Source organism: Arachis hypogaea, chromosome 17 (genome assembly GCF_003086295.3).
Source record: "Arachis hypogaea cultivar Tifrunner chromosome 17, arahy.Tifrunner.gnm2.J5K5, whole genome shotgun sequence".
In the NCBI taxonomy this organism is placed as follows: domain Eukaryota; kingdom Viridiplantae; phylum Streptophyta; class Magnoliopsida; order Fabales; family Fabaceae; genus Arachis; species Arachis hypogaea.
This window is the reverse complement of record NC_092052.1, coordinates 115,830,389-115,848,403: the sequence shown is the minus strand read 5'-3', so window position 1 is coordinate 115,848,403 and position 18,015 is coordinate 115,830,389. Positions and strand designations below refer to the sequence as shown.

At 37.5% G+C, this 18,015-nt stretch overlaps 1 protein-coding gene across 1 annotated transcript; it reads left to right on the top strand.

The window, feature by feature from the left end:
* The first annotated feature begins 12,861 nt into the window (after window positions 1-12,861).
* LOC112763708 (glucan endo-1,3-beta-glucosidase-like) lies at window positions 12,862-15,865 on the top strand. The gene is made up of 2 exons (XM_025809310.1): window positions 12,862-12,964; window positions 15,417-15,865. The coding sequence occupies exons 1-2, from the start codon at window positions 12,862-12,864 to the stop codon at window positions 15,863-15,865; spliced, it is 552 nt and encodes a 183-aa protein (XP_025665095.1).
* Window positions 15,866-18,015: the final 2,150 nt, after the last annotated feature.

Genomic DNA, 18,015 nt, shown 5'->3' with positions numbered 1-18,015 from the left:
TTGTATTAAATAGTAATCAGAGAAATTAAGAAAGCAAACAGTAAATTGGTTGTGAAAAATATGTGAGGAAACAGTTAAGGTTTCAGAAATATTTATTTTTTCGGACTAACAATTCTTACCAACTACTTTGATCATGAAAGATTCAATTCATGCCAAGCTTTAATTGATTAAACCCTAATTCCTTAGTGATTTAATCTCCTCTAACCTAATCAACCGTCAATTCTTTGGTCACTTAATTTATATTAAAGGGTTAAGTCCAATTCTAGCTTATTAGCCACACAAACCCTAAATACTCAAAGATAAGGTGATTATATATCGCACATCACGTTAAGTCCAAGTAATTAGAGAATTATGAGGAATTACTTTCAAGATATCATTCAAGTGAGTTAATTTTTCTAAGATTCAACAAGAAATCAAGTAGAAAAAGAGTTATCTTCCAATTTAATCTAATTCCTAAGATGAAGAATGAAAGTAATCCTTGAATTTAAATCAATACATTAATCAAAGTAGAATGACATTAGTGTTAATCCGTAGATTAAATAGAGCTCCTAACCTTAACAGAGGAGGTTTAGTTGCTTGATAAACCACTATTTTATGGTTTATCTTGTGTTTAATTGTGTGGTTTCATCAAGCCTTTACCTACTTATTCATACAATTTTCATGATTTTATAATCCCTTCCTAGTATTATTTTATGATTGAAAACTTGCTTCCTAGAGATCTTTAATTAGTACATTTTAATTCTCCTTTATACCATTCGATGCCGTGATCCGTGTGTTAAGTGTTTCAGGCTTTATAGGGCAGGAATGACTTAAAGAATGGAGAGGAAGCTTGCAAAAATGGAAGGAACACAAGAAACTAAAGAGATGACCAGCGAACACCAATGCGCGTGCATGGCTCACGCGAGCGCGCGGAATGGAGAAAATTGCAGCAACGCGTGCGCGTGCATGACGCGAACACGTGGATTGGAGTCCGCACAAATGACGCGAACGTGTGGACGACGCGTACGCGTGACAAGGAAAATCGCTAAATGACGCGAACGCATGGACGACGCGTACGCGTGACCTGCGCGATCTGCAGAATTAACAAAAAATGCTGGGGGCGATTTCGGGCCGCGTTTTGACCCATTTTTTGGCCCAGAAACACAGAATAAAGCCAGGGAACATGCAGAAACTCAACACACATAGAGATACATTCATATATTCTCATTAAGATAGTTTTAGATTTTTAGATTTGAATTTAGAGAGGATTACTCTTCCTCTAGGTTCTCTCTACATTCCCAGTTTATTGCTTTTGCTTTTGGATATTGAAGAGTCATTACCTCCGTTGAAGATACTATTATAGTTTGTTTCCTTACTTACTCTTTTATTTATTCCATATTTTTAATTCTTGTTTAAAGTAGTAAGTGGATTACTTTCATGAATTGTTAGTGCAAATGATTACTTTTTAATTAATTTTGAACCCTATTTTATTTAATTTATCATGTCTTCTTCTATTATTTTTGTGAGCGTTATATTCATGTCAATGGAGTAGACTCCATACTTGACATGGGGGTTGATTAGGAGGAGACACTTGAGTTGGAAGGCTTAGGTGTTGATTAAACTGGAAGTTGTTGGCTAGTTCTGTATTTACTAATGCTAGACCTTCCCAAGGGAGAGGACTAGGATTTGCGAATAAGAGTTAGCTCAATCACTTGACTTTCCTTTACTTAGTAAGGGTTAACTAAGTGAAAACAACAACCTTTTTAATACTACACTTAAGAGATCCCAACAAGGATATAACTTCCAATTAATCATTCCCCCAGTCAAGGCTTTTTATCTAGAATATTAATAATCATTCTTAGTTTTTATTGCTTTAATTTACAATTATTTAATTGCTCATTATTCAACTCTCAAAACTCTCGTGAAAATTCCTAATTAATAAAATAGCATTCTTTCTCGCAACTCGTTGGGAGACGACCTGGGACTCATACTTCCAGTATTTTTTTTATTCTAAACTTTTTGTGACAACCTTTCTAAATTGATGAGGCGGATTTTTGCTGGTTAAGAGCTATACTCGCAATGCTGTTCTATTATATTATAATCTCTTAATTGGTCTAACTTTCGCCGCTCGTCATTGCTCATGGCTCAGAAAAAAGCTATGGTTCCAAAAGTGTACAAGGTGTGGAATGAGAAAGAGAGAAGAGAATAAAAGAAAGCCTGAAGGGCTGAATCTCTTCCCCTTTTATATCTAACCTAATTGATTTAGATCTAAAATAAAAATAATAAAATCTAAACCCTAAATATCATGTTTTGTTTTAATAATAATGAAAATAAAATAAAATAACTAAATTAACTAAAGCTACGAGCCATTCTTCATATTCCAAATACAGGCTACTGGCGCTAAACGCCAGGCTTGGCATTTAGTGCCGCTGAGGCAGAAAGGATTTGTGAGTTGCTGTCTTCCTGGCACTAAATGCCAGACTCGGTGTTTAGTGCCACTAGCATGTGATTCTGGAACATTTTATGAAGCACCTGATGCTAAACACCGGGTCGTGGCGTTTAGCACCAACTCAACAGAAGGTTTGCACGCAGCACGAGATGCCTGGCGCCAAACGCCAGGTAGCAGCGTTTAGCGCCAGCTCAATAGAGTCAAATTTTCTCCTTTTTCTTCTGCACGAACTCTGTTAAACTCGCCTGAATTTTTTCTGAAATAAATAGAACCACAATGCACTTCAAAGTAGCATCCAAATAGGCTTCAAACACTAAAATCTCAATAAAACTCAATAAATTCATATCTAAAATACTAAGAAAAATATAGAAAAGATGCTCATGCATCACAACACCAAACTTAAATTGTTGCTTGTCCTCAATTAATTGAAAATAGTATGAACCAGAGAAGTGAGGTTGCTTACGAATTGAGTTTCAATTAAGCTCATGTCTATTCTCTGAGTGGGGTTAATGACTCTGTGATCTTGAACAGTTTCGACATCTACTATTTTTTAAAGTTCAGGAATGTTGATATCCTTCAGAACTAGAATTTGGATAATATTATGAATTCTCTTCTTTTTAACCTCTGATTAATCCTTGAACACAGCATTTTCTTTTTTTTCTTTGGTGCTTTGCACCTTAAGCCTAGTCATGACTCTAAATATTTTGTCTCAAGATTTACTTGACATAAAAACACCACAAGAACTTAACTGGGGAACTCTTTGAGTTTTGATTTTTCTTTTGAATTTTCTGAATCAGTGGTGCTCAGAGCCTTTGGCATACTCTTTATTTGCACTTGGCTTTGACTCTAAGGGCTCTGTCTCAAGCTTTACTTGACATATTCACACCACAAACATATGGCTAGGAAAACAATTCTTTTGAGCTTTTACTTCAAGGATTAATTTCATGTTTAATTTAGAGAATTCATAATACTTCTCTAAATTTTTGTACCTTAAGAATTAACACCCTTAACTCCATGATCAAATATGCACTATTCTTTTCATGCATCCAAAACAACAGATAAATAAGACAACTCAGAATATAAACTCAAGTTCTCATGCATTATATCACTTCTTTTTCTTTTGAATTCAAGATCAATGGGTGATACATGAGACAATTTTTCAAACTGAAATTAAAATACTAAAATACTTACTAAAACTAGAAAAATAAAAAATGCTAAAAGTCATGCAAAGGATTGAAAATAAATAATAGAAAACAGGAAATAGTAAAATTAAAGCAAAAATAAGGAAATAACATAAAAGAACTCAACCACCTTAGTCGTCCTTGTGGCTACCTTCTCCCTCTGATGGAGCTCCTAGGAATCCTCCCCACCATCCGAAGTCGTGCCTCATCTGCTGCTCCTCCAAAAGCTGCTGCAGAAGAGCAGTGTAGCCCTCATGACTCACTCTCAACTGATCAATGGAGGAGGTCAGCTGCTGCCAATACTCCTGTGGAGGAAAATACTGTCCTTGAGGTATCACTGACTGCTCTAGCTGAGGTGGGGGAACTGGCTCCTCCCTCGGAGCTCTAGCATACTCCCGAGCATACTTCATGGTCATTTTAGAGATGGGCCTCTCTATGGAGATGAGTGTATCATGCTCAATACGCACTCTCGCAGCATCGTAAAGGCGATAAATAAGGTGCGGGAATGCCAGCTTGGCGTGGGTGGAGGCATTAAAAGTAATGCTATAGATCTCCTGTGGAATCACCCACTCCACCTCTACCTCATTCCCAAGCTTGATACAGTAGATCATCACTGCTCGGTCTATATTAACCTCAAAATGGTTGCTCGTCGGGATGATGGAGCGCTGCATGAACTCCAACCATCCTCGAGCAACTAGCCACAAATCATGCCACCCTAAATGGTAATGCTAGCCCTCAGAGTTGATCCTCCATTGAGCTCCCGGAAGGTATATATATCCAAGTATCTAGTTCGACCTCCAGTCTCTACTGATCCTCTCAGTATAGGAATGAGGATCCTCTCCAGTCTGTGGCAATTGGAGCACCTCTCTCACCTTCTGCGGACCAAACTCTAGGGTCCGCCCTCTAACCATAGTGCGCCAGTTCTTGGGGTTGAGGTTTACGCCTTTCACATGCTTGTTTATGACCCAAGCAATGGCATAGATCTCTTGGACCATCAGTTTGCCAACCTCAGTAACTGGGTTACATAGTGTGTCCTAGCCACTCCTCTAGATCTCAGCCTGAATCTCCGGATACTCGTCCGGCTTAAGGTCAAACCAGACTTCCGATAACCTTCTTCCTCCCAGTGATCTCATAAAAGTGCTCCTCATGCACTTTGGAGCTAAATCGGTTCGAATCAAAAGGACCGATTACTGGAACTTTCTCTTTTCTCTTCCTAGAGGAAGACTCTCCGATTTTGGCTGCCATCCAGAAAGATCAATAAAAAAGAAAAGAAGTGTGGCCACACCAAACTTAAAATATTTGCTCGTCCGCGAGCAAAGAAAAAGAAAATAAAGAAAATAAGAAAGTAGATGGTGGTAGTGGATAGAGAAGAAAATTAAAGAAAATAGTAGCGAATGGGGGGTAAAAAATATGGGAAATATTAAAATAAAATAGAGGAGGAGTATGAGTATTGAAAAGAAGTAAGTGATTAGGGTTGGAAGGGTTAAAGAAAGAAAAGAAGGGATGAATTTGTTTGTTGAATGTGGAATGTGGGTAAAAATTTGGGTGTATATATAGGATGGTGAGAGGGGGTTTGGTTGGGATGGGAGGGGGTTGGGTAAAAATTTAATGGAGATTTGATGAGGTTGTATGGGAAGGAGAGATTTTGGGGGTTGGGTGGGGATTGGTGGAATGGAAGGTGGGTTGGTAGGGAAAGGTGAAGGGAAACAGTTAGAATGGGGAGGGAGGAGTTAATAGAATTGAGAAATATGAGGAGTGGGGAGTGGTGTGGAGTCCATGGTTATTCTCTTTTCAAAATTCAAATCCCTTTTTTTTCACTGCTAGTGAGTCCCCCCCCCCTTTTTTTTTCTTTTTTTGAGGATGAAGCTGTTCATGCGTACGTACACAAGTCCATGAACACGCATGCCTGAGGGAGAGAGTAGTTTGTGCGTACGCACAGTGGTGTGCGTACGCACCCGGTAGAGAGGATGTAGATTTTGGTCCTTCTTCTGGCGCTAAATGCCAAATGCCCTCGTTTGGCACTGTGTGGACAGAGAGGACTTCACATTGTCTAGCCACCATGACACTAAACACCCAGCTTGGCGTTTAGCACCACTGAGACAGTGGCAATTTCTTGGGTTACGTGCTCCTCGGCGCTAAACGCCCAGCCTGGTGTTTAGCGCCACATCCATAGTGGGCTTCCTTAAATTACGTGCCTTGTGGTGCTAAACGCTAGGTCGGAGAATTTAGCGCCATGCCTCTACTAACTTACCTTGAAGTTTGTGCCCTCCTAGTGCCAAATGCCAGGTCTGATGTTTAGTGCCAGTGCCCCCGAATAGAATTCTCCTCAGAGTGTATTGTTTTTTCTTCTGATTCCATCTGTTCCTGTTTTCAACATTTTGCAGGACCAAAACACACATAAAAAGCATGAAAACTATAGAAAAATAGAAGAAAATAATCAACACCAAAATTAAAATAATTGTAAAACTAAGGATACAGATAGTTGGGTTGCCTCCCAACAAGCGCTTCTTTAACGTCACTAGCTTGACGGTCAATGACGAACTGATTTTCTGCTAGTAAAGAAATTCACAAATAAATTCTCGTTGTAAGTATAGTTTCTAAACCAACAGAGAATCCTTTCGTACAAAGTTTGGTTGTCACAAGTAACAAACCCCTAATAAAATTGATAACCGAGTATTTAAACCTCGGGTCATCTCTCAAGGAATTGCAGGGAGGTGTATTTATTATTGGTTATGGAAGATTTTTTTTTTGAGGTTTTTGAATAATTAACAGGAAAAGTAAATTGCAAGAATTAAAGTAATAACTAATAAAGTTCTTAGCAAGGTATGAAAACTGGAAATCCTATCCTAGTTATCCTTATCAATTGTGATGAGAATTATTCATTACTCCCACTTAGTTAACCCTTACTAAATAAAGGAAAGTCAAGTGGACTAATCAATTTGATTCCTCAAGCCCTAGTCAACTCCTAAAGAAAGACTAGCTTTAGAGGGATCTAAATCAACCAGCAAATTCTAATTATCAATCAACAAAGGAGTTTGATAACTCAAGTGTCACCAATTAATCAATTCAAGCTAAGAACATAAAAAGATAAATTAAAATCATAAATCTGAAATACCTCAAATTGCATTAAATAGAAATTAAATTCTAACATGAAGAGTTCATAAGCCAATTTGGCAACATAAGTAATTAGCAAGTGAAATAGAGAAACCAAAATACTAGAATAAATAAAAGTAGAAGAGAAACTAAATTAAAGGAACATTGAACCTGGAATGGAGAAGGAATGAACCTAAAACTAAGAGAAATCCTAAATCCTAAAACCTAGAGAGAGGAGAGAGCCTCTCTCTCTAGAAAACTACATCTAAAACCTAAAATTATGTGAATGAGAAGTTGTATGTATGAATGGATGGATTTCCCCACTTTATAGCCTCTAATCTGTATTTTCTGGGCCGAAAACTGGGTCAAAAACAGTCCAGAAATCACCCCCAGCGATTTCTGATACGTCCAGCACGCGGCAAAGTCACGCGTACGCATCGTCCACTCATACGCGTGGATTGAATTTTCTCTAGGTCACGCGTATGCGTGATCTACGCGTGTGCGTTGCCTATCTTCGAGGAAGCTATGACAAATTATATATTATTGTGAAGCCCCGGATGTTAGCTTTCCAACGCAACTAAAACCGCCTCATTTGGACCTTTGTAGCTCAAGTTATGATCGATTTAGTGCGAAGAGGTCAGGCTGGGCAGCTCAGCAATTCCTTCAGTTTCTTGTATTCCTTCCACTTTTGCATGCTTCCTTTCCATTCTCTAAGCCATTCCTGCCCTATAATCTCTGAAAACACTTAACACACATATCATGGCATCGAATGGTAATAAGAAAGGATTATAATTGGTAAAATTTAAGAGAAACGAAGCATGTTTTCAATCATAGCACAAAATTAGGAAGGAAAATGTAAAACCATGCATTTTGTATGAATAAGTGTATAAAAGATTGATAAAATCCACTCAATTGAGCACAAGATAAACCATAAAATAGTAGTTTATTAGTCAATTCTGATAAGTCAACAGATAAGCGGACCTCTGACGATCAATCTCACCTCCAAGATAGTGCTTCAGCCTCTGGCCGTTAACAGTGAACCTCCTATCCGGGTTCTCTTCCTGGAGCTCTACATGACCAAACTGAGATACTCTAGTCAGCACAAACGGTCCTGACCACCGGGACTTCAGCTTCCTGGAAAAGAGCTTGAGCCTTGAGTTGAAAAATAAGACTTTTTGGACTGGTTCAAATGCTCTGATGGCTATTTTCTTATCATGTTACACCTTTGTCTTCTCTTTATAGAGCTTAGCATTCCCATAAGTTGAATTTCTGAATTCATCAAGCTCATTCAGTTGAAGGAGTCTCTTTTCTCCCATAGCTTTGGCATCAAAGTTCGGGAACTTTATTGCCCAATATGCTCTGTGCTCCAACTCAATTGGCAAGTGCCAGGCTTTACCATAGACTAACTGATACAGAGACATGCTGATAGGAGTCTTGAATGCCGTTCGGTATGCCCAGAGAGCATCATCATGCTTCCTAGTCCAATCCTTCCTTGAAGTACTAACAGTCTTTTCCAGAATCCTCTTGAGTTCTCTGTTAGAGATCTCAACCTGTCCACTTGTCTGAAGGTGATAAGGAGTTTCTACTTTATGACGAACTCCATACCTTTGAAGAAGTAAGTCCAACTGTTTATTGCAGAAGTGGCTTCCTCCATCACTAATTAGTGTCCTTGGGACACCAAACTGGCTGAAAATATATCTTTGAAGAAAGCTCAACACCACTTTGACATCATTGGTGGATAAGGCCACTGCTTCCACCCACTTGGACACATAATTAACTGCCACCAGAATATAAGTGTTTGAGTGTGAGGGTGGAAAAGCCCCATGAAGTCAATACCCCACACATCAAACAACTTAATCTCTAGTATTCCTTGCTGCGGAATCTCATGGTTGTATGGAAGATTTCCAGCTCTTGTCACAGTTCCTCACAAAATCCCAAGCATCTCTAAAGAGAGTTGGCCAATAAAAATCACTCTGAAGGACCTTAGTAGCCATCCTCTCACCACCGAAGTGGCCACCATACTCGGAACCATGACAATGCCAAAGAATTGATAAACCCTAATTTTGTGATTTATCTTGTACTTAATTTGAGGGATTTTGTCAACTTTTCTTACATTTATTCAATGAAATAGCATGATTTTGTAATTCTTCCTAAATTTGTGCTTAAGTGTGAAAACATACTTTTTAGGCCTTAAAATAGCTAAATTTAACTCACTTTAATTCCATTCAATACCTTGATATGTTTGTTAAGTGATTTCAGGTTTAGAAGGCAAACATTGGATTGAATGAATGAAGAAAAAGCATGTAAAAATGGAAAACCCATGAAGAAATGAAGGAATCGCAAAGCTGTCAATCCTGACCTCTTCATACTTAATCGATCATAACTTGAGCTACAGAGGTCCAAATGAGGCGGTTCTAGTTGCGTTGGAAAGCTAACATCTGAGGGCTTCAAAATGATATAAAATTTTCTATAGTTTCCTTGTAGTTATGCGATGCAAACGCGTCCTCCACGTGCACACTTCGCAGGACCAGTGTGGACCATTTTGGGTAAAACGTGGCCAGCGATTTCTGAGGCATTTTGGGCCCAATCCAACTCATTTCTGATGCTATTGAACCCAAGGATTGAGGGGGGGGGGATAATGAACCAAGTAGTCATAGTAGAGTTTTCATCATGTTTTAGGGTAGAATTCTAGAGAGAGAAGCTCTCCATGCTCTCTAGAATTTAGGATAGTTTATGTTTAATTTTCTTATATTCAACTTTTAATTCTTGTTTTGATCTAGTTTTCCCTTTTAATTTCTTGTTGTTACATCTCTATTCCTCTAGTTCTTGTTGTTAATTTCCTTATTTTTTTGTTTTATGTTCATGCACTCTTGTTGGATCTACCTTTCTTTTAATGCAATTTTATGTTTTCATGTTTCTTTTATGTTGATCTTAGTTGCTATTATTGATTTCTTGCTTATGTTAGTTATGGGTTTCACTAATTCTTGCATTTTGTGATGTTTACTTTTATTGCACACTAGGTGTTTGATAAAATGCTTTCTCTAGTTATTGAGTAGTTTTCTTGACTCTTGGCCTAGGCTACGGGAATTGAGTGACCTTGAGTCATCGGGTCTCATTGAATTGGTGATTTGAGAACTTTATATGGTCAATTTGATATCCATTGACACTAACCAACTATTAAGCTAATTAATAGCTAGGTTGGGACTTATGGTTGATGTTGATCAAGCCTATTTGACGTACTTCAAGCTTAGGAGTAGACATTACGTACTTAAAGCTTTTAGAGGTAGACTTAATGGGTTGGTCCCTTATAATTATCAATGTATAGTTTGTAGACAAGGATGGTGATCTCAATTACCTAAGTCTAGCCAAGATTTCTTTCCATTTCTTTTATTTGTTCTTGTTATTTACTTCATTGCTTTTATATTTCCTTGCCAATTACAAATCAAACCCCCTTGTTCTTCATAGCCAATAATTGAGCACTTCATTGCAATTCCTTGTGAGACGACCCGATGTTTAAATACTTCGGTTAATTTGTATTGGTGTTTGTACTTGTGATAACTCAAATTTTTTATGTGAGAATTGTTTGTTGGTTTGGAGCTATACTTACAATGAAGTTCTTGTTTCTATAAGAGGAATTCTAGACCGACACGACAATTTTCTCAATATCAAGAATCTGCTGTGTTTCCTAATATGAGACACAACGCCAGATAATACCATCTGAGCATCTCTTGAAAAGATAAAGTTCTTTCCACAAGAAGTACTTAGCATCATTTAAAAGCTTTTTAACTTGTTTAGTGTACTCCTTAGGGATGAACCGCATGGCCTTGTAATTTGCAATATCCGCAAACCACGAAGCCCTTTGAATCGCAAAGAGTTACTCATCCGGAAAGGTCTCAGTCATAGGAGTGGGATGTTGCATTCCCTCTTTAGGATCAATCGTGGAAAGATGGTAAGCCATTTAATTCTTTGACCCTTTCCTATCTCTAATTTCAACATCAAACTCCTGAAGAAGGAGCACCCACCTGATCAATCTTGGTTTAGCATCTTGTTTGGTTAGAAGGTACTTAAGAGCAGTATGGTCAGCAAAAACAATAACCTTAGAACCAATTAAATAGGACCTAAACTTGTCAAATGCATAAACTACAGCTAATTACTCTTTTTCTATAGTTGTATAATTCTTTTATGCGTCATTTAACACACTGCTAGCATAGTAAATGACGTGCATAAGCTTGTCTTATCTCTATCCCAAGACAGCCCCAATAGCATGATCATTGGCATCATACATCAATTCAAATGGTAAATCCCAGTTAGGAGGAGCTATGATGGGAGCAGAAACAAGTCTAGCTTTCAGAGTTTCAAAGGCATGCAAACAATCATCATCCAAATAAAAAGGAATGTGCGCAACCAAGAGGTTGCTCAAGGACTTGGCAATTTTAGAAAAATCCTTTATAAATCTTCTATAAAACTCTGCATGTGCCAAGAAACTCCGGATTGCCTTTGCACTAGTGGGTGGTGATAATTTTTCAATTACCTCCACCTTAGCTTTATGAATACATATTCCTTTACTTCAAATCCGGTGCCCAAGAACAATACCTTCAGTTACCATAAAATGACATTTTTCCAATTCAAAACAAGGTTTGTTTCTTGGCACCGTTTTAAGACCAAGAAAATGTGTCTCAGGCAAGAATCAAAAGAATTACCAAATACAGAAAAATCATCCATAAATATCTCAATAAAATTTTTAACCATATCAGAAAATATGGAAAGCATGCACCTCTGAAAAGTTGATAGAGCATTACACAGTCCAAACGGCATCCTCCGGTAAGAAAATACACCAAAGGGGCATGTGAATGCCGTCTTCTCTTGTTCTTAAGGGTCCACTGCAATCTGATTATAGCAAGAATAACCCTCTAGAAAATAATAAAATGCATGTCTAGCTAACCTCTCAAGAACATGATCAATGAAAGGCAAGGGGAAGTGATCCTTCCTTGTTGCACTGTTGAGCCTCCTGTAATCAATATACATACGCCACCTCGTAATGGTTCTAGTAGGAATAAGCTCATTCTTCTCATTCTTGACCACTGTCACCCCTCCTTTCTTGGGAACCACTTGTATAGGACTTACCTATGGACTGTTGGTGCGGAATTTATAACCATAAACTAACCGGCAAGTGCACCGGGTCGTACCAAGTAATACCTCAAGTGAATGAGGGTTGATCCCACGAGGATTGATGGACTAAGCAAAAATAGTTGAGTAATTTACTTAGTAAGACAAATAGAAAATGATGTTTTGAGAGTTCAATTACATCAAACAGTAATTCAGAGAATCAGAAAACATGCGGTAAATTGAGGTGAAATATATATGGAGAAAACAGTTAAGGCTACAGAGATATCTATCTTCCGGATTGACTTTTCTTACTAACTATTTTAATCATACAAGATTCAATCCATGCCAAATTATATGTGACTAAACCCTAATTTCATAGACCTTTTTAGTCTCCTCTAACTTTCATCAACAACCAATTCCTTGGTCACTTGATTCCAATCAGAGGGTTAAGTTCAATTCTAGTTTATATGCCACAGAAACCCTAATTACCCAAATATAAGAGGATTATATGTCACGTATCCCGTTAAGTCTAGATAATTAGAAATTTAGGAGAATTTGTTTTCAAGCTGTTGTTCTAGTAAAGAGTTTTTCCAAGTTATACAAGAACTCAATTAGAACAAGGGTCATACTTCCGTTTCACCTAAATTCATAAAATAAAGAACGAAAACAATTCTTGAAACAGAAATCAGTACATGAATAAAAATAGAAAAGTAATAGTATCAATCCATACAATAGACAGAGCTCCTAACCTTAACAGTGGAGGTTTAGTTGCTCATGGTTCAGAGAGAAAACAAGGATTCTGAAAAACTGTAAAGTGCGGAATGAGGTAGAAGAGAAGAGAAGAGCCCGAAGGGCCGATTCTTTTTCCTTTTTATATCTAATCCTAATGAATGTAAAATATATTTTCTAAAACTAAATAATATCTTTTCCTATTTGTAATTAAAATAAAGTTTAATCAAAATAATTAAGGAATCACGTGCTGGCTCATTAGGGAGAAGGGGACCACTCCAAACTCCAAAGCTGGCACCTAACTTCACAAAAGTGAAGTTAGGCATGGGTGATGCAACACCAAGGAAAAGGTATGTGTTTCTTCCGGCGCCTAACTTGAAGAATTCCAAGTTAGACGCCACCAAGACCATACAGCTGGAAGAGAAGTGTATACTATTATATATCGTTGGAAAGCTTTGGAAGTTAGCTTTTCAATGCCGCTAGAATCATGTCAATTAGATCTCTGTAACTCATGTTATTCCTATTTGAGTACAAGGAGGTCAGGGTTGACAGCATCATCCACTTTCTTCTCTTCTTCTACAAAAACTCTGTCAAATCCATCCGAATGCTATCTAAAATAAACAAAATTGTACACAACTCAAAGTAGCATTCATAGTGGCTAAAAGATATTTAAATCTTGATTAAACTCAACAATTTGAATGCAAATTCACTAGGAAAAGATAGGAAAGATGCTCACGCATCACAACACCAAACTTGAATTGTTGCTTGTCCTCAAGCAACCAAAACTAATATAGGCTTAGGTTGTGAATTTGCTTGAGAAGTGAGTGTTCAATTAAGCTCCTGTATCCTCTTAAAGTGGGGTTTATACACTGCAATCTTGAATAGTTTTGGCATCTCACTATCCTTTGAATCAGAGGAATGTCACTGTCATTCGGAATTAGAATCCGGATAATATTATGAATTCTCTAATCTTTTTACTTCGGATTAATCCTTGAACACAGAAAATTTTCTTTAATTATCTTTTCTTTGATGCTTTGCACCTTGAGCCTAGCCGTGACTTTAAATGCTTTGTCTCAAGCTTCACTTGACACAAAAACACCACAAACACTTAACTGGGTAACTCTCTTTAAGTTCTGATTTTTCTTTCAGTTACTCTTAGAAAGTGGTGCTCAAAGCCTTTAGCATACTCTGTTAAATGCACTTGATCTCGACTCTTAGTGCTCTGTCTCAAGGATTACTTGACACATTTACACCACAAGCATATGACTAGGAAAATAACTCTTTGAGCTTTTAATCATGTCTGACCTCCCTAGTCATTGATGCTCAAAGTCTTGGACCTTGCTTTTATTTTTCTTTTGCTGTTTCTTTTGCTTCAAGAATTAAGCTTTTGTTTACTTCAGAGAATTCATAATAGTTCTCTAAATTCCTGTTCCTCATACATCAACATCCTTTGATTCAAATTCAAATATGCACAGTTCATGTCATGCATTTAGAATCACAAAGAATACCACCATATTTAAGTAAATAAGACCACTCTTTGATATAAACTCTATTTCTCATACAATACATCTTTTTCTTTTTCTTTTCTTTTGAATTCAAGTTTAGTGAGCGATACATGAGAAATATCTTCAATTAAAAGATAAATAACTGAAATTTCAAAATAACAGAATTAAACTAGAACCTAGGACTCAAAATTACTAAAGATCATGCAGACATTCAAGTAAAATAGCAGAAAATAGGAATATAACATATTAAGAATGGAAGACAATATAGAATGAAAGAAACTCAACCACCTCAGTTATCCTAGTAGCCATCTCATTCTTCAAGCTGTGCTCCTCTATGAAGATGATTCGACTCCCTTTGGTACCATTAAAATAAACAGAAAAGTCACAAGCGAAGCGAAAACACTAAACTTAAAAGTTTGCTTGTCCTCAAGCAAAGAAAAACTGAAAACAAGCAGGGACATAAACAGTGCACGGATGAGTAAGAACAAAAATTATTACAGAAGAAAAAGAAAATAATAAAAAGACAAGAGAGGTTAAAATTAATATATATATATATATATATCGGTATTTATTTATGTATTATTATTATTATTATTATTATTATTATTATTATTATTATTATTATTATTATTATTATTATTATTATTATTATTATTATTATAAAGAGGGGGTCACATATGGTTACATTGGAGTGGGGTATGTATATGGAATGGGAGGGGGGTATGATCTATATATCAAGGTTCTGAAAACCGAATCGGTCATCGAACCGCTTTAACTATTGGTTCACTGGTTCAAAGGTTCAACCGGTTCGACCGTAGTTGAACCGAAAAAATCGTTTTATAATAAAATAATAAATAAAATATAAATAAACAGATTAAAACATAATTATAATTTAATGTAAATCTTAAAATATCATTCAAATTAAAAGTATTATATAAACCATAATGTTAGGATCTCATTCAAATACAAACTCAAAAGTCAAATAATAAAAACAACCAATCAAACATAAAATGCCAACATTCAACTGATCCAAGTTTGTCATCAATCATCAAAATCCGCCATAACTTGCTACAGATTTTCTTCGTGGATATCATCATAATTTCCACTACTTGGACCAGAAAAATCAAATGGTGCAGTATAAAATGTACTACTACTACCACCACCGCCACCACCACCTTGATCTAAATTAGCATCAATCTCATCTAACAAAATATATAACACATTATCAATAAATTAAAGATTAAAACTATTGTAAAACATTCATGATGCACTTGCATCATCCAATTTAGAACAAATTAAAGTCTCCACTATCAATAAATTAAAGATTAAAGCTATTGTAAAACATTCATGATGCACTTGCATCATCCAATTTAGGCCAAATTAAAAGCTCCACTGCAATTGATTCAAGCCTACTTGAAAATTCATACCCACCTAGGGATGGAGTTTTCGGTGAAGCTGCTACTGCTTACATGCAAAAAATTATTAATTTCTTAGTCCCAAATGGGTCACCACTACTTGCTAATATATATCCTTATTTTGCTTATGCTAATGATCAAACAAATATACAATTAGAATATGCTATTTTTAATCAACAAGATAACAATGATGTTGGGTACCAGAATTTGTTTGATGCTATGTTGGATTCAACATATGCTACTTTGGAGAAAATATGTGCAAATAATTTGCAAAATGTTGTGTCTGAGAGTGGCTGGCCATGTTTTGGTGGAGTTGGAGCTTTAATTCAAAATGCAGGTACTTACTATCAAAATTTGATTAATCACAGTTCAGTTCAGGAACTTCAGTTGAATCAGTTCACAGTTTGAGTTGACAGAACCTTGGTTCACACTTCACACTTCACAGAAAAATAAAATACCAGTAAATCACATAGTTAATAAAAAAAATTACCTAGAACTAGAAGCTAGAAGAATCAAACAATTATTCAATCATAGCTAAAAAAAATTATTCACAGAGGTTCACACTTCAGTAAATCAGTAAATCAGTTCACACTTCAGTAACTTCAATACTTCACAGTTCACAGAGCTTCATAGAATCAACCAATGGTTCAATATAGTTAATTAAAAAATTTACCTAGAAGCTAGAAGAAGCCTTCAACAGAGCATGCAAGAGGGAGACAGTTTCACCGAGTGACCAAGACAAGGAAGCGTGGCTGCGCGATGGGCTTTGAACGGGACAGAGCTAGGTTGCGCGAAGAAGGAAGGTTGCAATGGTTGCGTGATGGAGGAAAGTTGCGATCGATGGCTGCTGCGCGATGGAGGGAAAGTGAGCGAACAGACAGTGGCTGCTCGAAGGAACGACGGCGGCGGCACGAGGCAGTGGCTGGTTGGAGGTGAGGGACGGCCAGGAGCTCGATTGAGAGGAACCCTGCCCTGGACTGAGTCTGTGTTAGAGAGGCAGAGCATTCTAGAATGAGTGGAAGAATGTGGATCTGGACATCTGAGTTAGGGCTAAGCCAAGTGCAGCAGCTAAAAGCCTGAAACAACAACGTGTGAATACCCACTCAAAAAACCGGCCGGGTCACGGTTCGGTTCGACCGACCAGTTCACCGGTTCAATTTGCGGTTTTTGAAATCTACGGTTTTGGCATTAGTTCGAGTTATTTTTCTTAGCGGTTCACGGTTCAACCAGTTCGATCGGCCGGTCCGAATCAATTTTCAAAAGCTTATATATATTTGGGCTTTTGGTCAAAGGGGCATGGGGATGTATTGATGGGATCACGGGTTGAATGGTGAAGGGCTGGGTCATGGATTTGGGAAAGGGGAATAAATGGGGAAAGAAAGAAAGGAAAAGGGAATATATGGGAAGGAAAGCTATGAGGAATCCCAAGTGATTTGGTTGGGAAATTCGTGGGATTTGGTGTATATGGTTAAAGGGTATAATGAAGCTAGCGCCTAACTTCATGATATTGAAGTTAGGAGTGCCACCCCCCGAATGCACTAAGTAGCCCTGGCGCCTAACTTGGTGCCAACCAAGTTAGGCGTGAATATAATTTTTTTTTTGAGTGGCTGGCGCCTAACTTTAATAACTCAGTGCCTAACTTCATATGCTTCTCTCCCCCATGGTACCTAACTTGAAGCATGTTTTTCACCTGGCGCCTAACTTGAGAATGGCGAAGTTAGGCGCCACCCCTCTCGAAACATTCTTCCAAAATCAGCTTATATATGGTGCCTAACTTCAAAAAGTGAAGTTAGGCGCCAGCCAGTCCGAAACCAGCTTCTCCAAGGTGTCTAAAACTCTGTCTTCATGCATCTGATTTTGTTCTAATCACTCTGCATGATCAAAATACACATAAAACAAAGGAAAAACAATATAAAATAAAACAAAACTAATGAAATAAAAATAAAAATATCAAGATAAAATTCAAACTTAAGGATACGAAAATATCGGGTTGCCTCCCGACAAGCGCTTCTTTATCGTCACTAGCTTGACGGTCAGCTCCTCTAAGGAGGAGGATCATAGGGACTCAGCTCTTCACCCTCACTGTGAACTTCTTTTCTGTGCCCCCATTGATCAACTCTATATGCTCAAGAGACAAGATTCTGTTCACTGTATGAGGCAGGATTGGGCATGTAGTGAATACCACCTTCATTCTTGGGGAGAAGTCTTCAATGGGAATCTTTTTGTTTCTCCATCCCCTGGGTACTTTCTTCTTTTTGGGAACCTCCTCCTTGGTGGATGATGCCTTCCCGACACCAAACTTAGGTTTGATGTCAGGGAAATTTTGTTGATGGTTACCAAAGGAGGTTTGAGCTGCAGATTCTGTTGAGCATCATCAGGGGTTCTTGAAGGTTTGGATTAATAAGCTTAGTCTGCATGCACCTCGCCTCTTCACCTGCTAAATGCATATCTTTGAAGACATGAAAGACCAGTTGCTCATTATCCAGTCTAAGCACTAATTCACCGACTTCTACATCAATTAAAGCTCTCTCAGTGGCTAGGAAAGGTCTTCCTAGGAT